The 24,965-nt window shown below is 36.9% G+C and overlaps 2 protein-coding genes across 2 annotated transcripts in view; one reads left to right on the top strand and one right to left on the bottom strand.

Annotated features, from left to right (window-relative positions):
* LOC132126715 (small integral membrane protein 7) overlaps positions 1-10,476 on the top strand; it is a 224,619-nt gene extending 214,143 nt beyond the window's left edge. Inside the window, exon 6 of the transcript XR_009427439.1 lies at positions 10,465-10,476. The gene's annotated coding sequence lies outside the window, so the exon portion shown is untranslated. The remainder of the gene's footprint in view (positions 1-10,464) is intronic.
* Positions 1-24,965, bottom strand: part of cpne5b (copine Vb) — a 189,596-nt gene that overhangs the window by 50,485 nt on the left and 114,146 nt on the right. The window contains exon 7 of the mRNA XM_059538162.1: positions 14,625-14,688. Coding sequence (XP_059394145.1) covers positions 14,625-14,688 — 64 coding nt within the window. The remainder of the gene's footprint in view (positions 1-14,624; positions 14,689-24,965) is intronic.

Genomic DNA, 24,965 nt, shown 5'->3' with positions numbered 1-24,965 from the left:
TTATTCGGGTTTTTATTTTTACCTAATTTTTTTTTTTTTACTACTTAACTAGTTAAGTAGATTTACTTAATTTCCAAATGTGTGAAATTTACTTGAAAAATGCTTGTGCAAAAACTTTAAAAATTAAGTAAGTTTACTTATTGTTTTTTTTTCAGTGTAGTTACTGAATATTGTACTATAGTAATATATAGTGTGAAATTCTAATGATTACCGAGCTCCAACCGTTTCACTGTTTGTATCACTCTGCTTGTGGTAATTCTCACAGGAAGTGTCATGGCAGACGCCCAAATATAATTACTATAATTATAAAATTACTATAATTTTATAAATAATACTGTTTTTGTCATGAAATGTAGTTTAAGAGTTTTTTAGGCGAGAATGTAGTTGTTTAGACTTCAAATATTCATTTTTTTTTTTTTTATAGATAACGTCTATTTGAAAGTTGGCTTCTACATTTTCGGAGATGTCCAGGGTGTCAGCGGCCATTCTGCGCTCATAAACTCGCCAAGAGCAGCCTCACCTCATCCAAATCTTCTGGGTTTTACCACTGGCTCTGATGTCTCTATAAAGTTAAACATGAGATATAATTTGTCTTGGCTAAATGTCACGGGTATTCTTTAGTCTCATTAATCTATTATTTGTTCCAGAGCAAATCGTTTTGGCTGAGGGTAAAATCTCATCACGTTATATTTCATGTAACTTCAATGCTGTTTATCAGAGAGCTGCCTTTATACTTTTGACTGAACTGCCTACAGCAACTTTTATGATGGCTGTTGTTTTTTATCAAATATTATTATTATTATTCAATACATTTATTTGAATATTGATATTTGAATCTGTGGCAGAAAGAAGTAGATCACACAAAAGAGGCTTTTTAAAGACACGCCGTTGTTGTTTCTTGTGTATTTACACACTTGTGCCGTCAAACCGTTGTATAAATGCAATATCACACGAGTTGCAGTGCATTGTGGCTGTATATCGGCACACTGTGATTACCTGCTGACATGCAGTCATACCGTACTGTTGCTTGTGTGACATTGTCTATATAAATCATATATAAATATTTCATATATAAATATAAACATAAAACATAATAGTATTGAAATCGTATAGTATTACATATTATAGCATTAGCTTCTGAAACCCAATAGTTGTCTAAACATCATATTAATCATTACATTTGTGATTATACATCTATGATTTCTCACTCACACACACACACACACACACACATATATAAAACCAGACAGAGAATACTGTCTTCTCATTTCAAAAGCCTGCAACACGCCACTGGCTGTTTGGTCTCAGCAGTAAAGCGCTTGCAAAACATTTTACAGTTTAAATGCTCCCCTGTGTATAACACCTCTCTGACTTAAATCGCAGCTCTTTCTCCCTACCACAGCGCTGCTGCTCATTCTGACCTAGAGGCGTGGCACTGCGGTTAGATGCGCGCTATTGACTGAGCGTGAATGCCATGTGACTTCATGCTAAAACCAATATGCCATATCTCCTGCTTTTGAAAGTGATGACCACTATAAAACGCATACAGATATCAAATGTGTTTCATCTGAATTAAAATAAACAGTGTTTTCCTTTAATATCTCAGCGTGGATGTTCTAATGTGTTCATTTTCTCCTCATCAACCCCAGAAGACAAAAGACTCAATACATCATGATAGCTTCCCTTGCTTTTCTTGTCTTTTATAGCAAAAGTGCCTCGTCATATTCTAGTTTCCCGTTCATTTAAAATAACTCAGTAAAGCCTCTCCATTTGACAGCAGCGGTCAGAGTCTTTCTGCTGTTTTTGATAATTGACACTGTTCAAATGAAAAATTCTGGATTGTCTCATTCTCAGTTCAGTGCTCACAGAGCTCCATGGAAACCAATTTTCACTTGTCCTTTTAGTCTGCCTCAGAGAAAGTCTTAGTGTTTTAAGAAAACCTTTGATTAAAGATGGTAATTATTAATTGTTCGATGTATATCAACACTTTTATTAAACATTGCGTCAGTTAGCTTCAGACATTTCTGCTACTGAGCAAGAGTATTTACACCACATTATCCGAATTTCAGTGCACACTCACAAATGAGTCAAAGAGAAGAAAGGCTGATAGACTTCTACAGTAAGTGGACTCAAGAGAAACAGTGGTGAGTAAAGCAACACCCACAACAGAGAAAACAAACAAATGTTTTCATACTGGCTAAAGCATAAAACAGCTTTCATAGCCAAGTACATTCTAAAACATATAAAACCTCTGTCTGAAACAGAATATTCAGTAGGAAACATATGGTAGAGCTTGATTTCATCCACTGGGATTGGATGTTTTTCTCCAGGTTTATAAATTACACTAGTAATTTAAAAAAACAAAAGTAAAAAAAAACAAACAAAAAAACAATACACCCTAACAATTTACTCGGTACGGTATGCTCTGAAACCTTCCACCTCCCCCAGCTCCACCTGTCTAGAACTGTTGTGGGATTTCTGTATGCCCATTCATGTAACAGCTGTATTTCTTATATTTTCACAGAAGAGCTCATTTGAATCTACTGGCATCAGCAAGTCCATACTTGCTCAGCAGCAGCAACAGCTTGCGTATAGCAGATCTAGTCCAACAAGACCAAATACATTAACATTGTCATAACCATTAGCATACTAAAACTATTATGAATAAATTATATCCAGTTAGGACCATAAATATTAGACACTGACACAATTTTCATAATTTCGCCTCTGTATGCCACCAGAATAGAATTAAAATGAAACAATCAAGATTAAATTGAAGTGCAGAATTCAAGTTGTAATTCAAAGGACTGAACAAAATTATAACATAAAATGCGTAGGAATTAAAGTATATATATTGTTTAGAATCCTTTGCAGGCAATGATTGCCTGGAAAGTCTGGAACTCATGGACATCACCAGGGACTGAGTTTTTCCTCCTTTGTATATTGAATAATTCTACTGTATCTCAGTCAATCACTCTGATATTTAGTCAAAATGAGTGCTGTCTGTCACTGTCTTTAATCAGTTCTGAGAATGACTGTATGGTCATTCTTTATAAAGTAGCAACAATGTGATTTGTAAAGTAGTCTACAGTTTTTAGGCACATTAGTATTTTCACCCCAAAAAAGAAAGGGGTTTAGGCCAGTTATTTATATATTTTGCTGTAGTGTGTCAGTAGGAAATATCAGTTTGCATTTCCAAACATTCATTTTGCAATTAATTTTAATAATATTCTAGTGAGATTGTTGAATGCACATGCAGTCTGACAACAGACTGCCTAAGACTAAGACTTTTGCGCAGTAGTCTATCCATAACGTACGTATAATTAGATTAAGTTAATTTAATTAAGTTAAAGTTAAAGTTAATTAATTTAAATAAGTATAATTAAAGTATGCGTTCATATGTGTTAAAGGCTAGAACTGTCGCTGGAGGAAACAGCTGTAGTGTGATGAGCAGTGAACAGAGCGAAAACTTTACAGTAGATGAGAAACTGACTGCTCCCTCGTGACCATTTGTAAACTGTATTTATGAAAAAGAACTACACAGATACAGATATTTGAAAAATCTATTGATAAACACACACCTCGTGTCCTCTTTTTTGTTTGAGTCAACTTGCGCTGCTACACGCGGTATGTGGAATAAAGAGCATGGTGAAAGACGGAGAGAAGACAGATTTGCCGCAGTTTTCATATGACATTTAAGCGGACTGACTCTGAGCAAATTTGTGTACAGTTTATGAAGCCCCGCTAAAAAAGCCTAGCGACTTCCATGCTTCGTGTGTACATCTCGGAGAACCAAGACAAATATTTCAATCGATCGCTCAGGCATTTGAGAGGCACCGAAATGAGGCACCGAAATCTGCGTGCTGATTCGGTTCGGTGGATACCGGTTACATAGGTACCGATGCCATATTGGTACCCAACCCTACCTGAAGGATGTATTTGTTACACAAACTTTTAGAAGGTGGGACCCGCTTTGAAACGGCTAAATTCATTGGTTTAATTGAAGATGGTCCTAGGCAATCACCTGCTCTGCCTGCGACGTCCCTGAACCTAGTGAAATGCTGTAATCGTCTTCCGTGAAAATAAAGCAGAACTGCTGGCCATTGCGTTCCCAAATGACGCTAAACTCAAAGCATGTGCAATAAACAAGTTCACTGCATTCATTCACTGTAAACAAAGTCGTTCTGAGGCATGGGAAACACCGGATCACAAGGTTGATCACATGTACAATCTGTGTGCATCGCTTTGAAACAAACAGCAAAAACAGACTTGATGAAGGCCTTAAGTAGTACTTTCGATTTTAGTTCGGTTGACAGATACTGTGCCAAAACAAATATGTTTTACACTTTTTTGCCCAGAAGACCTATCATTTTATATCGTCGTGTGACCACAATAATTTGTGATATTAATATTATCGTTACATCCCTATTTGACAGTTACACACCTACTTCCTGGAGAGTGTTCGTCACATGGCTGGATAATGTGAAAGGGTTATTTATCATGGAGTGGATTCTTTCGATCATCCACCACTGTTGTCCTCCATGGACATCCATGCTTTTTTATGTTGCTGAGCTCTCCAGTGCATTTTTTTTTCTCAGAATGTACCAGACTGTTGATTTGGCCACTCCTAATGTTCCTGCTATCTCTCTCATGGATTTGTTTTGATTTTCAAGACTAAAAATTGCCGGTTTTCTTTTTATGGAGAGATCCTTTGACTACATGATGTGGGTTTATTGCATCAGCTTCCAGGTAAAAAAATAAACCTATATAAATACTGTTCAGTTTCTTGCACAGACCAATCATTTTGTGTCTTTACACATCAGTGTATCGTCACGAGCCGCAGGTTTAATACAGATTTGTATGAGCATGTTTTTTTTTTTACTCTCATAGATTCTGTTACCATTTACCATGCATTGTACGGCTGAGAGACTGCAATGACTGGAGCTAAAAATCCTAATTTGTGTTCTACTGAAGAAACAAAGTAACCTACATCTTGGATGCCCTGGGGATAAGCAGATAAAACATTTAATTTTCATTTTTGGGTGAACTATCCCTTTAATTGATATAGAAATTACAACAACAACAAAAATAGCCCACGCCTGTCCATGCAACAGCTTTTGAGTCAATTGTCCAAATTCTTATGGTCACTTGTAAAAGCGAGGAGGTACATATTAAAGAGCTGTAATTCCTTAACCTATCCTCCAGTTTTGGAGATACTCTCAAATTGATGTTGAAGAGCCCTGTTATCTGCACAGCTTTGGTGTGGAAAACTAGATCGCTCTTAGTAAACAGACTTTGTTGTTACACACTCTGCAACCAGGAGAATACTGATGACATGCTAATAGATATTTACTGCTGATGAGTGCAGTTTCACATTTATCATACTCGAAGATGCTCTGCTTCGAGAGCAATTAACGTGCAGTTGGTCTAAAGGCTAATTCCTAGACTGCTATATCAACATATTCTGAGTCTGTTTTGTAAGCCCTTTCCTCCTTCCCCTCTCTAATCACTTTTTACTGTCCTCCAAGGTCACTCGCCCTTGTTGCAACACCACAGCCCTCATGTTTCCAGCTGTCCAGATAGCACGGCATGGCAGATGCTACAGCTATCACGTCCCTTCTATCCCCTTCCCATAAAAAGCCCAGCGGCAAATGATGCCTTGGTGCTTTTTCACATGACAACCTTCAAGAATCTGCCAGCTGTAGAAGGACATTACACTTTAAGAGCAGCTTTAGGATTCTCACTAGAAATCATCAGTGACACCCACTGAAATGAGGTGGTATGAATAACCGCCTGAAGCGCAGATACCCTAAATAGGGCACTCTATGAGAGGGAGGTAAGGGTGAAAAGTTCAGCATGCACTTGGATTCAAATGCAGTCTTCACCCACATTCCGATTTGCAGCTATAAAATAATGCCACTTGGTCTTTGTAATGCCCCAAAGCCTCATAAATATGTTCTGGGTTCCTGTTATAAGGACTACAAAGGGAAAAGCAGCCTGACATTCTTTCTTTGCCAGCTTACATCAGTTGAAACATATTCTGATCGGATTGCTGTTCTGCTTCAAAACCCATATTTCACATTAGATATCAAGTGGTGACCAAAATTGTTTTATGTAGAAAAAAAACATAAATATTGTGGTTTGCATATTTTTTTTATCCTTGATGCAAGTAAACCTGTTTTTAATGTAGGCAGTGTTGTATTTTCTGTAGTTTTGTAAATTGATTGTAAATATTCACTGGTTTCTGTAATTAGTTGTGATAATTTTTTCATGCACAAATAATCATGATTAATCATAGTAAAATCAATAAAATCATTACAATTTGTTATCATAAATTAAAGTTAGTAATTAATCTGCCCATAGTATGCTCATTTAAACAATTTTGCTGTCCTCTAGAACACATTTACAAGATACTTAACATGATAAAGTATGTAATTTCTCTTTGTATTTTTTATGCTCTTTTCTTTTTCTTTTTCTTCTTCTTCTTATTATTATTATGTAAATAATGCTTATATATATATATATATATATATATATATATATATATATAAATATATTATTATTTTTTTTTTTAAAGGCCTAAAGTATAAAAGATCAGACTAATTTTTATAATGTATTATTTTTTAACAACAAAAGTAGCATTTGGTCTTGTACTGTATCATATAACTTGTCACTTTTGTTCTTTTTCTGGAATTGCCAGTCTGCAGTAAACAAAGCAGATTTCATTACATCTATTACTAGTCATTTAAGGCTAAACCTCCTGGCCCTGACAGAGACATGGATCAAACCAGAGGACACTCTCCCAAAACTTTTCCCACATTCCCTGTCTGACTGGAAGACGTAGAGGTACTGCTTATCTTTAATGATTGGAAATGTATTATTTTACCTTCTCTGAGTATTAACCGCAGCTTTGAATAACATTCAGTCACTATCACCCACCCTTTTAAAATCCATTTTGAAGTTGTTTATTGACCCCCAGGAGCACAAGATAACTTCTTGGATGAATTAGATGTGCTGCTCTCAACCTTTCCTGAAGATGGTACTCCACTAGTTATACTTGAAGACTTCAACATCTACCTAGATAAACCTCAGGCAGCAGACTTCCACACTCTGTGTGCCTCTTTTGATCTCAAGAGAGTGTTAACTATGGCAGGGCCTAAAGTTAACACTCACCAAGTGCCAAATGGGAGTAAAAATCAGTCAGCCACCAGGTGGCAGGGTGAGACTTATACGAAATATAACAATGTGACGAAGCGAATTACATAATATTTTCAGAAGACAAGATCATGTGATCAGTTAGCTGTTAGCTGTCATAAGCGACAAGAGCGAATCAAATAATAGGATACAAACTGACTGATAATGTCAAAGCAGTGTTATAGCCAGCTTGCCCCTAAACCTGGTTCTAATAACTTTTACCTGAGAAGACATTGCTGCTTCATTTCGGAAGATTAACTTTGCCCTTCTTTAGTCTTCATAACCAGAGAATGTGGCGAGACATACCTGGGGTTACACCGCAGAAACGTTCGGCTGTACACAGACACTGAGCTGCTTTAAACAGTGCACCAGTAGTGCTTCAATGGACGAAAACAATTATGTCAAAATACGCGATTTTGGCAAGTAACCTTGTAACCGTAATCTTAAGTGAGTTATAAAAGTCTTAAATGACTGTAAAGAGTTGGGAGAACATACTGTATGTGTCAGATCTGTGTCATGTTCATCAGGTTTTAAAGTAAAACCTGCTGAAGTCTGTCATTGGTGTAAATCAAAGAACAACAAAAAAAGAGAAATCACTCGACTGCTCTAGTCGCTGGTTAACTTTTGTAGCTTGAATAAAGATGAATCTGTACAGTTTGTGCATATACGACCTTTAGTTTATGTGAAGATTGTTTTAAAATCACTTAATATTTCAGAGTCTATTAAATGTTGAAAATAATGGCTTACAATAATATTATAAAGTTGAATGGCTGTAATTGATATGAAAAATTGAGGGGAGATGTATTTAATAGAGACACCAGCAGCAGTTTTGGTATCAGTACTTAAATTAATAATATACTAATTAGTAAAAAGATGCCATTTAAACATATATTTAAAATATACTATCTTTATGTTTTTTTTACATTAATTTGGAGGTTCAATGTAAAATTGCGACAATAAATATGTGATTAATCATGATTAATTTCAGAAAAAAGTATGATAATTTATCGTTTTTTAATCGATTGACAGACAGCACTAATGTCTCCAATTTTATACAGTAGGTCCCCCCAGAAAGAGATCCTGCTCTAATCTGTTAACATGGAGGCAGAAAAAAAGATACACACTGCAAACTAAGTATGTGTGAAATAGTTGTTACATGATGGCCTGCTTGCAGAACAGGAATCTCAATGTTTTTAGGGGGGAAAATATACATATAAATATCAATAAATATGTTTTGTTTTTTTTTTCTTGTAAGGTAAAGGCAAAATATGTTTAGTCATTGTAGTAGTAATTGCCTGTTTTTTGCAAAAAGTTTCATGGCTGGTGAAAAAATATTTTGGCCGGTAAATTTTACCACATCACCAGCCATTGGCAGCTGTGGCAAAAAGTTAGTTGTAGGCCATGAACTTCGACAACTCACAAATCAGGCAACCAACTGGACCTTATTTACACATGACACTGCTCCGCTGATAATGTACTGTACTGGTTACTCCACAGCACACCTCGGATCACTTCCTCCTCACTCTTAACCTCAACATGGTTCCTGACACAACTCATACCCTCCATGTCTTATCTTTTGACATAACCTACGTTCACTCTCAACCTCCCGGATATCTGCTATGGTTTCATCTTCACGTCCTCCCCCAAAACAGTTATCATCTCTTGATGCTAACAATGCTACTGATACTTTCTGCTCCACTCTTACATCTTGTTTAGACGGTGTCTGCCCATTGTCTTCCAGGCCAGGACAGGCCGTACCACCCCTTCTGCCCTTTGGCTATCTGATGTTCTTTGCGAACATCGTTCTAAGCTCAAGGCTGCTGAAAGGGTGTGGCGCAAATAAAAAAATCCTACTGATCTTAATTTGTATCAATCACTCCTCTTTTCCTCCTCTCCTTATGTTTCCACTGCTAAAAGGATAGCAAAAAAGTAAAAGTAAAAGGATTTTTTCATCCTTTTGTCCTCCTTCTCCCCCTCCTTCATCAACTCTAACAGCTGACGACTTTGCCACATTTTACATTAATACAATTAAAACCATCTGTTTACAATTTTCCACACCACAAACTGTCAAGCATATCTTACCAGCAAACATAAACTCCTTCACATCCTTATCTTCACTCTCTGAGGCAGAAGTCTCCAGACTCATCCTTTCTAATTATCCTTGTACTATGTCACAACATCTAACTACTGATGTGCCTCAGGGCACAGTTCTTGGACCACTTCTCTTCTCTGTCTACACGGCATCACTAGGTTCTGTCATTCAGAAACATGGCTGCTTTTCATATCACTGCTATGCTGATGACACTCAACTCTACCTCTTATTCCATCCCATCCTGATGATCTGACAATAGCTGCTCGAATCTTAGCTTGTTTAACAGACATATCTTGCTGGATGAAGGACCACCGCCTTCTACTCAACCTTGCCAAGACAAAACTGCTTGTCGTTCCATCAAACCCATTGTTTAATTACAATTTCACCATCCAGTTAGGCATATCAACCATAACTTAAAAAACAGCCAGAAACCTTGGAGTTGTGATTGATGATCACCTGACTTTCTTAGACCACGTTGCTTAAATTTCCCGGTCCTGCAGAATTATTTTTGAGACAAAAATCACTCTCACAGACTTTTAAATGTAAATTTTCTAACTGAGACTTGTCATAGCACTTACATATCATTGCTCTTTTATTGATTTTGATTGCTTCCATTATCCTCATTTGTAAGTCACTTTGGATAAAAGCATCTGCTAAATGACTAAATGTAAATTTAATGTAAAATGTAAATGTAAAAACAGAACATGCATGGTAATTTTTTTAAGAAGAAGAAAAAAGAGAATAATTACATTTTTAATCATAATAAATAAATAAAAAAAACACTTAAAATCTGTTTCTTTAATTTGTTCTTTAGAAATAAAATCACTAAATAAAATGCATTAGATCAATATTTTTTATGATGAATTTAAAAACAAATAAAATACCAATTCTACTTAATCATAATTGTACATGATTTGATTGGATCCATTCTATGATTAACATTGCTCCCCACTCAGATCATCAGAGCATAAATGCAAGTACAAGAAGCACAGAGGGCCAAGAATAGGCAAGGTTCCTGTACATATTTTATCATTTTTGTCATTGTCCTACTCCTTAATTATACACTACTTTAGTTATTAGGGAAATTAGGCTTAGAAGAACATAGCACAAGCCTCATCCCCAAACCTAAACCTTTGTACAACCCTAAATCTCATTGATTGGTATAGAAACATGCCCAATTTAGTGTGGGGTAGATTGTGTATGTAGAACATGAGGTTTCACAGTACAAAACATGCCTTTGAAATAACCTGTGGTTTTAGTGTCTTAAATTTTGATGAACAGAACATAACTGGGTAGTGTGCCTGAATACTATTTCCAAAAGATGAAATTTCTCTGGCTCCAAATGAAAATGACTTATATTCTGCTCTTGAGAAGCAGTCAAATCAAATCTAGAGTTGAAACAAGGAGTCAATTTGGCGTGAAAGCAAGGAGAATTCATAAGCAAATTATGTAAGTGTGAAGTCAGCTATCAACCGTCAGCAGTTGGCTTTCAGAGGTCAGTCTGAAAGAGAGGTTATCTGCTAATATTTTCAATTCTCTTTGGGCTTTGGTGCTTTTATACACTGAATTCTCAGTAGAGACAGACTATTACAAGCCCAACATGCCAGAGGGTGTTAAAGAGGATCAATATTATTGGTATTCTGTATTATTGTCAGAGTCAAATTCTATTCTCTATTCAACACAGACAACACAGTGCAATACTGCTGAAAGACAAATATGGGTCCTTGAACTCTGACACAGTCTTACATTTTCTACTTCCTACCCTCAGAAGCCACATAAACAGATGCTGCAGATGTTTTTGCTGGTATTTACTTGTGGTATTGTCCAACTGAATAAGGTGATGCTAATTACTTAAAGGGACAGTTCACCCAAAAACACATTTCTGTTTTTATTTACATTTACTACCGAGGGATGCGTGACAAAGCATTTGTTTGTCGCTGCCTGGTTCACTGTTGCTCCAGCACAGTTTATCCCAGCTTGCTGTGATCACTTTGATCTGCGGAATCCGCATGCCCTCTCTAAACAGGTTGTCAGATATTACAGATACTACTGGGTTGTTATGAGGATAAAGTGTAAGCACGGAGTCGTTTCAGCCCTGATCTTGTTAGATCGTAGGCAGAGCTATATTCAGCTCGGCCGTGCCTCTCTAAAATGTATGTTATTGTGTGTGGAGAAATATATTTTGAATATAAAATATGAATATATTTTAATACTCTGTGATGAGATGCTTGCGAGTTTTCTCTCCCAGGGTGTTTCAGCACCTAGATTGGTTATGGGGAATTTTTCTTCCCATATTAAGCCAGACGGAATTAGGAGTGAGCTGCTTCCCCAGGCTTCTGGTTATTTTTAAGTGAGCAGTCCCTCTGAGTCCTGCTTAGTGAGTTTGGGCTGAGTACACTGCTTCCCCTCTTCTGGGTTTTAGGTGAGTCCCTGCTCAGAGTGTAGCTGTCTGCTTATGGTTATGCTCCAGCTCAAGCTTACTTGCTCTGGAATATCCTGGCTTGGGTTCCCCTTGGCACAAGCTCTCTCAGGCAAGCGCTGAAGTCTTGGTCCTATCTTCAGCCTTATCTGAGGGAACTGCTATTCGAGGATAGCTGTGTCCAGCCCTCTAGTGTTTTGGCCACAGCTTACATCAGGCTTTGATCATGGGTTGATGATGTGTATGTGTTTGCTCTTAGTGAATAATTTACAGATGGTCCGGATTTCCCTCTTGTTAGCTCCTGGTCAAATAGTGGTCTCTAGACCAGTGATATCTCCCTAGGGTGCTACGGTTTTAAGTATATAGCCCACTCTCTGTGGTCTGGGTAGTGTCAGTCAGTCCTTCTTATGGTAGCCCTTTCCTAGGTACTTAGCTATCTGACAGTTATCTGCTCCCCTGCTTAGGGTTTTAAGTAGCAGTCTCCTTGAGCCATTGCTTAGACAGTGCTACATCCCTTGCTAGGGTTGTAAGTAGATAGCCCACCCTCTGTGGTCTGGGCAGCTTTGCAGGAAGGTTTTGCCTGGCTATCTAGGCTAGCTGTCTATGGTTATTCTGGTCTACAAGCCTTCATAAAACCTTTAGAGCATATTTATCCGAGGATAGCTGTGTTCTAGCTCAGCAGCTATTCTCCTTACCTGGATTTAAGTAGCTATCTTTGAGCTTCTATAGAAGCTTTCCAGTTAATCTCTTCAGCGGTCTAGTGTATCCAGGCTCATATGGCTCACATAGCATAGCATAGTCAGTGGCAGGGCCCCTTTCTGAGGAAAGGCTTGGTGTGTGTCCGTCGCTTCCTTGGTGCTCTCCTGCCAGGTGGAAAGGCACATGCCCGATGCCATAGGGGACGTAGCGTCTCAATTTCTAGAAGAGGAACTTCTTAGTTAATGCAACCATGGTTTCCTGAGAGGGAACGAGACGCTGTGCCACTCGCCATACCTTATCCTGCCTGTTTAAATCTCCTTCAGACAGCTAAGTGGATGAAGTATTCAGCAGGTGCCCTTTTATACTTCCGGGCACCACGCCTATGACATCATGGGACAGGTGTACCAACATATTGCCGTTATTTCACACATGCTTCAGACAGCGGTCATGAAGGCTGTATTGCCCAATGGACTTTAAACCAACACATCTCATCTTTTATTTGGAACAAATGACAAGCCATAATTCAGAGGGACATACTTCAGAAACCAAAGGTTGAGGGTGGGCTTGCCCTTCCTAAATTCTTATTTTACTACTGGGTGGCAAATATACATTCTACACTGATCAGGTTTCTGAGCCATTTCGGGCTCTGAGATTGGGTCCCAGCTTGGGTCAGTATTGAAGAGGGTTCTTGTTCCCCAGCCTCGCCAGCCATACTACTGTGTGGCCCTCTTACTGCTGTCTCATATCTTCTATACGGTAATACCATTGTCTGGCACTTCGGCCTGAAACATTTGCCACTGGTTTAACCTATTAACCGTAACCCTATATTCCCTCCTCTCTTAATGATAAAGCATTTAATATTTGTCAGAGAGCAAGTATCGCAGTTGTCAATGGTATCTACATTGATAATATTTTTCCCAGCTTTTCTCAGTTAGCACAAAAATGTGAACATTTGAAGATAAGATCTATGTATTTTATCTATATATTATTTGTTTGTTTCAAGGTTAAAAGGTTATTCTGTACATAAGTGACATACTAATTTTGTATTGAGTTTTTTTTTTGGTTTGTATAACATTGGGGGTAGTGTGTGGGGGGGAAAGTTGTTTCTATTCTCCTGTATCTTTATCCTTTTATTATTATAAAAGCTCAATAAACAGATTAAGCAAAAAGAAAAATACAAATACAAAAAAAGCTCATAACGGCAAGGCACTCGAAAATATAGAGTAAAATAAAAATCACACATGGCTTTACATTGAAAACAACTCATAAGTACACCAACACATTGCGGTTAACAAGCCTTCATCAGGGTGTCAAACTACAAACACACTCCGGGTGCATTTTTACTTTTTTGAAATGCTACTTAAATTAAAATTTACTTAAGCTAACAACAACCAACAATGAACAGTTGTATTTTTCTTAACCAATGTTAATAAAGAAAAAAAAAATTATACTGTAACAAATGTATTGATCACTTTTGGTTATTGTTAGTATTAACTAACGTTAACTAATGGGACCTTATTGTAAACTGCTTAAGAAAACCAATGAAGATGTGACACTTTCCTGACGTCCTTCTGAGAAGTAAACAAAGTTTACTTTCATCTGTGTAAATCTGCTTGTGTTAATGTACACTGTAATGCCATTTAGCTCCAAAGTACTGTAAAGCATAGAAAATGCTGTTAAATTTTGACTGAATTGATCTTTTCCAATGAGGATTGAGCTCTTAATTGACAGCCCCTGCCTAAATGAGGTCTCTGTTTATTACATGCTGGACACTGAAGATGTGGCCTTCATTAGACACAACAGTTCCCTGGCTCCATCTGCGCACACCTCTTTGAAAGAATCCACTGCCCACCACACTGACCTGACAGCCTCTTGTTCAAAAAAATCATTTCTTTATCTTGCAGTTTATCATGCTCTGTTGAGAAATGCCCACACAACTCCATGACCTTTTTAAAAAAAATAGTATTTTTCTATTTTAAAGATCCTCAGAGTCAAGACAAGAGTCATTATTTTTTGTATTGCATGGATAAATTCATAAACTAAGATGTTTTCTATCTGCACAGCAGCTCTCTGGGCTTTAATGAGACCGTGTGGTTTTAATTGAAGGTCACAGAGTAAATTGCAGGCATCTGCTTAAAACTCATTTCTGCCTGTCCCTGAAGAAAGAAAACAATGAATGCAACACTATGTCCCCCTCTAAAGACACAGTGACAGACTCACCCTGCAGTTCCCCAGTTCTTCAGCAGATAAGATGATTGTGCCGCAATTCTTTCCCGGGATGCCCCTGAAATAGACAATAAATATGACATTAAACTATCAGATGTTGAACTCATTGATTACACAACAGCAGTAATTAAGTGCAACCCAAGAAAAAAGACCATAAGGAGGTCTAGGTCATTAAGAACTATTCGACAGGAGTGGTTTTCTATGCTAGTTTCAGGCATAAGAATTCCCAGAGCTAGTGATTGAACTTTCTGATGGTTTTAAACAAGTAAACTTTCTCTCATGTGGGCAACAAATTACAATGTAATGGCACAAAAAAAGTAGTTTTGTTAACATAATAAGATTGTAGTAACAATGTTGTGTGGTGCAACTCCACACACACACAAAAAAAGTAATAATATTTATGACACAATAATGCATGATATTTGTATTAAAAATGTTTTTAAAAATATTTTCAATGTAAAAATTATTTAGAAAATTATTAAGATGTTTTATGTTATGCAACATTACATTAACTATATATATATGTATTTTCAAAAGCATTTGAAACCACTCTGAATACAATTCTGGGAACTAAAACATACATTTAACCAATTAAAAAATACATACATATTTTTGAAAAAAAAAAAAATCTATATATATATATATATATATATAGTACAGACCAAAAGTTTGGACACACCTTCTCATTCAAAGAGTTTCTTTATTTTCATGACTATGAAAATTGTAGTCACACTGAAGGCATCAAGGGCTATTTGACCAAGAAGGAGAGTGATGGGGTGCTGCGCCAGATGACCTGGCCTCCACAGTCACCGGACCTGAACCCAATCGAGATGGTTTAGGGATGAGCTGGACCGCAGACAGAAGGCAAAAGGGCCAACAAGTGCTAAGCATCTCTCGGGGAACTCCTTCAAGACTGTTGGAAGACCATTTCAGGTGACTACCTCTTGAAGCTCATCTAGAGAATGCCAAGAGTGTGCAAAGCAGTAATCAAAGCAAAAGGTGGCTACTTTGAAGACCCTACAATATGACATATTTTCAGTTGTTTCACACGTTTTTGTTATGTATATAATTCCATATATAATTCCACATGTGTTAATTCATAGTTTTGATGCCTTCAGTGTGAATCTACAATTTTCATAGTCATGAAAATAAAGAAAACTCTTTGAATGAGAAGGTGTGTCAAAACTTTTGGTCTGTACTGTATATATGTTTATAATTTTCCCAGGAATCTATGCAATCACTTGTTATACCCGATAAAGCATTATAACACTATTTCTTTTCACCAATAATGTCAGGATTGACAACATTTTCTGATATAATTGCTGGGCATGTGGTATTTATGGGCACACATGTAAAATTTATGGCCTGTGAATAAATCTCACTCCAAGAAGCTGATGGCAGTTGGCAACTACAGAATGCAGAAGGGGGTTGTGGAATTGGGCTTTACAAGATCCATCATCTGCACATCCCTGCATTCAGATTCTGGACACTTTTCTCAGCCTCCCGTTAATACAGAAATCACAACACAGTCCCTAATATGCATAAACAGTTTCATTAGCAGTGATGTTGCCCGTATGGCTAAGTTCTCCTTCAGGATTCTTCATTTGCAATAGAGACAGATGCATGCAGTCTGTGTTAGCGCTATAGCCATGTGTTCACAAGTGAAAACCATTTGCTAGACATGCTGAAAAACATAATGGCTCCACATGATTTCTGTCAGCAAACACCCTGCTCTGTAGGATAACATCTCCATAAAACAAAGTTACATCATCACCAGATGGACAGCCTGCTTTTTATCTCTAAACCTATGGGTTGTGCAAGTGAAAGAAGAAAAAATAATAATAATTCACCAAAACAACTGGGTTCTCAATACACATTTGACCAAGTTTGTTACAATAGCATCACACTTGCTGAATGAGGTTGAGCTGGTCTGATTTATTTCTACGTTCACTCAACATCACTGTGGAAAGACACATTGGGTGTATTACAGGTAAAAAAGAAAATGAAAAATTGAAAAAATTCCCTAGATGAACCTGTGGTTATGTTACCTTATGTTACCAGTCAAAAACCTCAGAAAAACACCACCATTTTTCCATATTCCACTATGTTCTTCCCTCAACTTGGACGAATTGATACATACCTGTCTCAGTAAATGCACTCAATCGCTGTAGCGCACGGTGCCATTATGCTAGTGTTTAGTTTAGTACCATTCATTCCTTAGGATCCAAAAAGGGATAAATTTAGAAGCCACCAAACACTTCCATGTTTTCCCTATTTAAAGACGGTTACATGAGTAGTTACACGAGTAAGTACGGTGACACAAAATAATATATCAACACAAGGCCCCTGGTTACCATGGCAGCCAAGGCCCCTCAGCCAGATCAGATAAACCTTTACGCTCTAATGGCATGTTGAGAGTTCTCCCTCTCACTACATTTTCCATAGGAAAGACACATAATGTTTAGCAAAATTGACTCTTCTCTAATTAATTCATAGGAAACTCTTTCTTTGAATGAACACATATACACTTCAGGGCATTGTCTATGCTGTTACTGTTCTTGTATATTATCTTCTGTGTATTGTATATGTTTTATGGATGCTTATGATGTATCACTAGTTAATATAACCTCATTTATCTATACGATGTTTGGTATCTATGAGTTTGTATTTTCATGATCTAAATGAGGGTGTATATTACATGTTGAAACCTATGCAACACATTAGAATTATAAGAATCTTTATTCTTTAAAGAGATTTCAAGAGATTATTCTCTTGAACACCCCAATCTAATTTCATATGCAAAACACCATGCCAGAGACAAAGAAACGTAAAACTTCCCTCTAAAAGGTACCATTCCTCATTGCTCACTCAAATCCCAGAGGTGTGACCTCCATAGAAGATAAAGCTCTCACATCAGGGACCCGCCAGAGTTCAGTCTGCAGTTATTTTAGATCCTAAGTGGATGCGAAGGATGAGCTAGAACTCTCTTGGACCACTAAGCAAATGCCAGGCCCTCGGCCTTGACATTCACCAAAAATCCTAGGATGTCAGCTGATGTCTCTCTCAGCTCTTTTTTCACTTTCAGGCCCCGGTATACTTCAAATGAAGTTCGTTTTCGTTCTTCATTTGGATGCATAAATACGTTTGAATAGGCTGAGCGATGATATACAGTTTTTGAACATTCCAACACCCTTATGCTGCTGGAGGCAGGGTGTAGATTAATGTAAACATAACATGTGACGCTCGCGCGTATCCCCTAAACACAACAATGATGAAATGATGAAGTGTAGGCAATCTAGGTGTGAGACGGGCCCCAATTGTCACAATATTTACACAATATCAGAGTGAAGTATCGTATGCAATACAAAAGAACCATAATCAGTCCTTTATTGGAAGTACGAATGTCTCATAGTCTGTAAAACTTTAGCATGATGTGGAAAAAAAAAATATTAAAGTCAGTTTGTTAATTTATTTTATTAAACTGGATAAATTGTTAAACCTTTTTATATTTTATGTGGTGTCATGATTTACTTTTGCCAAAAACAAAGGTTTATTATTGTATGTTCATTTGGCATTTCATTTATTATATACCCTTTAAATTCGCTTATTGAAAGAAATACAACAGCAGCAGTATGGTGTAACATTTGGTGTAAGCAGTTATTGTAAATGAAATGATCACAGATAATAGATTTGATGTACTCTGCTTGACTGAAACCTGGATAAAACCAAATGATAATATTGGTCTAAATGAGTCTACTCCAGCAAACTACTGTTATAAGCATGAGCCCCGTCAGACTGGTCGTGAGGGAGGTGTTGCAACAATATATAGTGATATTCTCAATGTTACCCAGTAAACAGGATACAAGTTTAAATCATTCGAAATACTTCTGCTTAATGTTACACTGTCATATATGCAAAATAAATCTATTGTATCTCTTGCACTGGCTACTGTGTATAGACCATCTGGGCCGCATACAGAATTCCTAAAAGAATTATCTGATTTCCTCTCAGATGTTTTGGTTACAGTTGATAAAGTGCTAATTTGTCAGAAATTGTAATATTCATGTTGATAATATAAATGATGTATTAGGACTTGCATTTACTGATCTAATAAACTCTTTTGGAGTCAAGCAAAATGTCACTGGGCCCACTCATCGTTTTAATCATACTCTAGATTTAATTATATCGCATGGAATCGATCTTACTGATATAGATATTGTACCTCAAAATAATGATGTTACTGACCATTTCCATGTATCATGCATGCTGTGTATCACTGATATTAACTATATGTCTCAGCGTTACTGTCTGGGCAGAGCTATTATTCCAGCCACCAAAGACAGATTCGCAAGTAACTTACCTGATTTATCTCAACTGCTATTTGTACCCCAAAAATACACATGAACTAGACGAAATGACTGGCAACATGGGCACTATCTTCTCTAATACATTAGAAGCTGTTGACCCCATCAAATAAAAAAATGTTAGAGAAAAACATACTGTTCCATGGTATAACAGTAATACCCACTCTCTCAAGAAAGAAATTTCTAGGATTGAGCGCCAATTGAGAAAAAATAAGTTTTTAGAATTGCATGGAAAACCGTATGTCCAGCTATAGACATATTCTAAAAGCTGCCAGGGTCGAGCATATCCACAAACTCATTGAAAATAAACAAAACAATCCAAGGTTTTAATTTAGCACAATGGCTAGATTAACAAATAACCAGACGCCACCTGATTTAAATATTCCATCAACCTTTAATAGTAATGACTTTTTATGAATTTCTTCACTGATAAAATAGATAACATCAGAAATAATATAACAAATATAGATTCTACCACGTCTAGTACTTCTGCTTCGTTCATCGCACCCAAAGATAAACTGCAGTGCCTTATAACTATAGGATAGGAAGAGCTAAATAAACTTAGCACTGTATCTAAACCAACAACATGTTTATTAGATCCTGTACCCACTAAATTACTGAAAGAGTTGTTACCTGTAGCCGAAGAACAGCTTCTCAATATTATTAACCCTCTGAGGTCTAGGGGATTTTGGGGGCCTGGAAAAGTTTTGACATGCCCTGACTTTTGTGCTTTTTTCAGTTGCTTCTAAACATACACATGGTTAAAGTCTCAAAATAGTGTATTCAGGACAAACTGGGCTACAAAAATATGTAAGTAGCATGTATGTACATGATTTTGTTTTTTAGAAAACAACATTTATGCATGGTTAGTGAAAAACTAAAATTTTGAAGTCACTGAAATAAGGTCATAAAACACATAGAGAATATTTGTTCACAAGACTGTCAAACCTGGAGCTTGTAGCCTATAATTTTTGCTTCAAAATGATGTGAAAATCATCTTGTTTACTCACTCACAGAAAACAATAGATTGATTTAAACTTTCTAAGACACTTTTTGTTTGTAAAGGGCATATGCGAGTAGGCGTCAACTATCATTAATATTATTGTGATTTACACCTGAGAAGATAAAGGCACGCATAATGAGCTGCATAATGAGCCTTTCAGTCAGGTGTGTGACTGAGAGAGAAGAGTTACAAGAAAGAATGTGAGGACAAAAAGGGATCTGTATGAAGAATTTCACCATAGCACAGAACCACCATAGCACAGAAACTGCACTTGTTAAAATTACATATGACTTGCTTCTTGCGTCAGATCAAGGCTGCATCTCATTGCTAGTTTTACTTGATCTTAGAGCTGGGTTCGACACTATAGATCATACTCATAGATCGAATACAAAACTATACAGGTATACAAGGGCAGGCTCTAAGATGGTTTAGATCCTACCTGTCTGATCGCTACCATTTTGTTTATTTATTCTTATTTATCACCAGTAAAATATGGAGTGCCACAAGGATCTGTTCTAGGTTCCCTGCTATTTTCAATATACATGTTTCCCCTTGTTCCTTGTTGACCAGATAAAACGTATAAATTATCCAAGCTAACAGAGTGGGTTAAAAATGTAAAAGATTGGATGACCAAGATATATTACTTATTGGACCAACTAGACGGATATACTGTTACTTCCTCTAAAGTAAAAAAATCTGGGTGTTATATTAGACAGCAACTTGTCTTTTGAAAACCATATTTCCCATGTAAAAAAAAAAAAATCAGCGTTCTTCCATCTTAGAAACACTGCCAAGCAGTGTTGTGGGTAACGCGTTACAAAGTAACGCGTTAGAGTACTCTAATTACTTTTTTCCTGAAATGTGTAACTTAACGCGTTAGTTTCGTGCGTAAGTAATCAGTAACTTCGTTATTTTTCTAAAAAAGTAATCCGTTATTTTAAGGAAAGGAAAATCCCGACTGCAGCCTGCTTTTTGTCAGACAGTAGGCCTAGGTCTACTGTGCCACCTACGGATGTATCAGCGGAGCCGAAGCTCTGTGATCGTAAAGTCAATGGCTGTGATACGTCTGTGCCCTGCGCCTGACCCTGTGTGTGTGGGGGTTTTTTTTCGAACTCCCGGCAAAATGGCAGAGAGGACAGCATTTGGTTTATGAACTGTGTTAAAGCGAATTTAGGCTTGTGACTGTGAGCGACACTTTAATAATAATTAGTTCGGCTATTAAGTGATTTGTCATTTGCCTGTGTGGCAGTGAAGGATTTAATTCGGTTTGTTATCATTTTTGTTTGACAGGCAGCTGTTAATTTCTGTTAGATCGTTGGCTGGCTGGTTGTTCATCATTTCTAAATGGATTTAAATCTGCAAGCCTGTTTAAGGTTGTGTTTACAAGTAAGCATAGCCTACTTGTACTTTGATAACTGCATTATTTAAAGTTAAAGAAAAATCAGGAGTTATCTTGTGGTGCTCATAATATACAGTAGCCTTGGCTACCCGGGCTGGGTAGGTGCGAATTTTGATTAATAATATGTTCTGTGATAATAAATAAATAAAACGCCATGTGGAATAGCCTATTGCTGACTGTCTTTCCTGTTATTGTTATCCTGCAGTGTTAATTTAGTCGGATGATTGACGTTATTCATTGTCGGGAGTCACGACTTCTATGTGCATTTAAAGGGGCCGGGGGCTGTGTCTGTCATGTGTGAGCCGCTGCAAACGGCTTTTAATTTTTGGTAACGCATGAGTACTCTAACGCGTTACTTTTATGAACAGGTAACGCTGTATCATAACTGATTACTTTTAATTGATGGAAACGTTGTAACCTAACTAACTACTTTCCAAAGTAACTATACCCAACACTGCTGCCAAGCTACGAAACATGTTACCCATTTCTGATGCAGAAAAGCTAGTTCATGCATTCATGACCTCTAGACTGGACAATTGTAATGCACTTCTAGGTGGTTGTCCTGCATCTTCAATAAACAAGCCACAGGTAGTCCAAAATGCAGCGGCTAGAGTCCTTACCAGGTCAAGAAAATATGATCATATTACCCCAATTCCAACCTGTCCTCCAACCAATACGCTTGTATAGGTCATTTGTCCAAATCCCTGAAATACGACCCATTAGAGCGTATACTACAATTGCGCCCCTATCGGCAAAAGGTCGTTTTCATATTAATGTTTTGTACTCTTTTATTTGCACTCTGATTTGCGTTTCGTGTACTGGCCTCCCAACTGAGACTGTTTTTTCTCCATTCTGTCACCGATGGAGTTTCGGTTCCTTGCCGCCGTCACCTCTGGCTTGCTTAGTTGGGGTCACTTCATCTACAGCGATATTGTTGACTTGATTGCAAATAAATGCACAGACACTATTTAACTGAACAGAGATGACATCCCTGAATTCAATGATGAACTGCCTTTAACTATCATTTTGCATTATTGACACACTGTTTTCCTAATGAATGTTGTTCAGTTGCTTTGACGCAATGTATTTTGTTTAAAACGCTATATAAATAAAGGTGACTTGACTTATAAGGCCCTAAATGGTTTTGCTGCTGCGTACCTAACTAGCCTTATACCATGCTACAATCCATTATGCTCCCTAACGTCACAAAACGCTGGGCTTTTGGTATTTCCTAGGATAACAAAGTCCACTAAAGGAGGTAGAGCTTTTTCAAATTTAATTTTTAAACTTAATTTTCTGTAAAATTGCTTTGCTATGATTTGTATCGTAAAAAGCGATTTACAAATATACTTGAATTGAATTGTTATGAATATATATATATATATATATATATATATATATATATATATATATATATATATATATATATATATATATATATTGTTATATATATTTATACACGTTATATATTTTAATCATTATATAAAAATATAATATTTATTGATTTCTATGTACTCTATATATTTACATTTTATTACTGTTATTTTTATATACTACATGTTTATGTCTATATTATATTTACACTGTATGCACATAAGCTTTTTTTTTTTTTTTTGCAGATATGTGTGTTGTCAAGACAATGACCACACAACTTGTTTTCCGTTTGATGTGTATGCTTATTATCATCATCATCATCATCATCATCATCATCATCATCATCATTATTATTATTATTACAAAATGATTCAGATGGAACCAATTTGAGGTCCAGATGTGGGCCGTGATCTATTATTTGAGATTCCAAAATAGGCTAATGCTTACTGAACACAGTAAATCAATATATAGAACAAAAAAACAGCCTCTAAGGTAAAAGCTGTTTAATTAACGTGTTTGAAATGCTAAAAACATCTTGCAAGAGCCGAGAAGCCAATCTGTGCAGCAGTGTGGTTCTGAATGCTGATATTATTCCATAATTATTCCACCCAGAGATGAGCAGACAATTCATAAGTGCCTGTTTAACAGTTTTTGCCTAAGTAAAGTTTTGCAAATATATAACAAAGCCACATCAAAGTTTTATTCCTTTATCCAAGGTTTATGTGCAGCTGGAAGCACTTTATTTGTATGTGGTGTAAACTTTAGCTTACATTGTTACAGTTCACGATGAATGACAAATGATTTTAGGATACATGGCACAAGACTGTGAGCACTTCTGTATGTGAAGCTAGTTTTCAACAATCTGTTCATATTAATAAATCATGCTCTAAAATGCCAGAAGTGTCTTTGTTTGCTTCGTTTAACCCAAAGGGCATTACAAATTTGGTTTGGCTTTAGCTTTGCAGTGATACAACATGATCATCCTCAGTGGCTCCTGGAATTTTTTTTATTTGTTTATTTTTTTTTTTGAACTCTAGATTTGTTTCTGCTCATGAGTATAAATCTATCATTACTTCAGGGTGCTTTACTTATAAGTAAACTGCCAGTTGAGTACATGTGCATTAATAAAATACATCATTCATTGCAAAATCGCCATGTGGTTTGGGCTTTGCGCATAAAGCTCCTGAGACCCAGAGGGGATGAGATGCTTTGTGCACCCCATCCATATTAAAATCTGAGCTTGACTTATATATTCACTAAGCTCCACTCTGGGACATGGACAGAGATCTAATCAAACGCTTGTGGACTTCTATAGTTCCTCGAAACCCCAGAGCGTTCACTCACTGCCTGGATCATGACTCCCTGCTTTACTGCTTTTGTTCTCTTCAGCAACCAGAGCACATAATTACAAACTCAACAGAGAGAAAACTAACAAAAGGTGAAATGTAATAACTGGAGGCGGTACTTTACATATTCCTCTTATATTTGCCTTGGGAACTGGGGAGATTTGTGTGGGGGTGCGATCACTGAAACTTCAGGCCTCAGGCAGTGCACAAAGAGATAATTTGAGATCCCTGTTTTTATCGGAGCTTTTCATCAGCTTTTTATTGGATATACATATGATGTTATGTATAATGTGGCAGTTGATTATGTAGTGAAGACAGTTAGCTGGGTGCATTCCTGTCTTGACTGATAATATTTACCAGCAGGAAAAAAGTATGAAAGCTGCAGCGCGATACTGCCTAAGCTTCAGAAAAATAGTGAAAAACAACTGGGTCAATGGCTTATACTGTAAACATGGCATGGTTGTTGGTACCAGACGGCTGGTCTGAGTATTTCAGAAATTGATGATCTAATGTACTGGAATTTTCACATACCACCATCTCTAGGCTTTAAAAATATCCATTAAGTCACAATTCGGTGAACAAAAATGCCTTGCTGATGCAAGAGATCAGAGGAGAATGGCCAGACTGTGGTTCAAGCTGATAGAAAGGCAACAGTAACTCAAATAACCATTCATGACAACCGAGTTATGGAGAAGAGCATCTCTGAACACACAACATGTTGAACCTTGAAGCAGAAGCAAAAAAAAAGGGAAAAAAAAGACACCAGGTGCCAATCCTTGTCAGGTAAGAATAGGAAACTGAGGCTACAGTTTGCACAAATTCACCAAAATCAGATATAAAAAGGATTGC

The sequence above is a fragment of the Carassius carassius genome, chromosome 44 (assembly GCF_963082965.1).
Source record: "Carassius carassius chromosome 44, fCarCar2.1, whole genome shotgun sequence".
Lineage (NCBI taxonomy): Eukaryota > Metazoa > Chordata > Actinopteri > Cypriniformes > Cyprinidae > Carassius > Carassius carassius.
The sequence above is the reverse complement of the archived record's forward strand: the minus strand, read 5'-3'. Positions and strand labels throughout refer to the sequence as shown.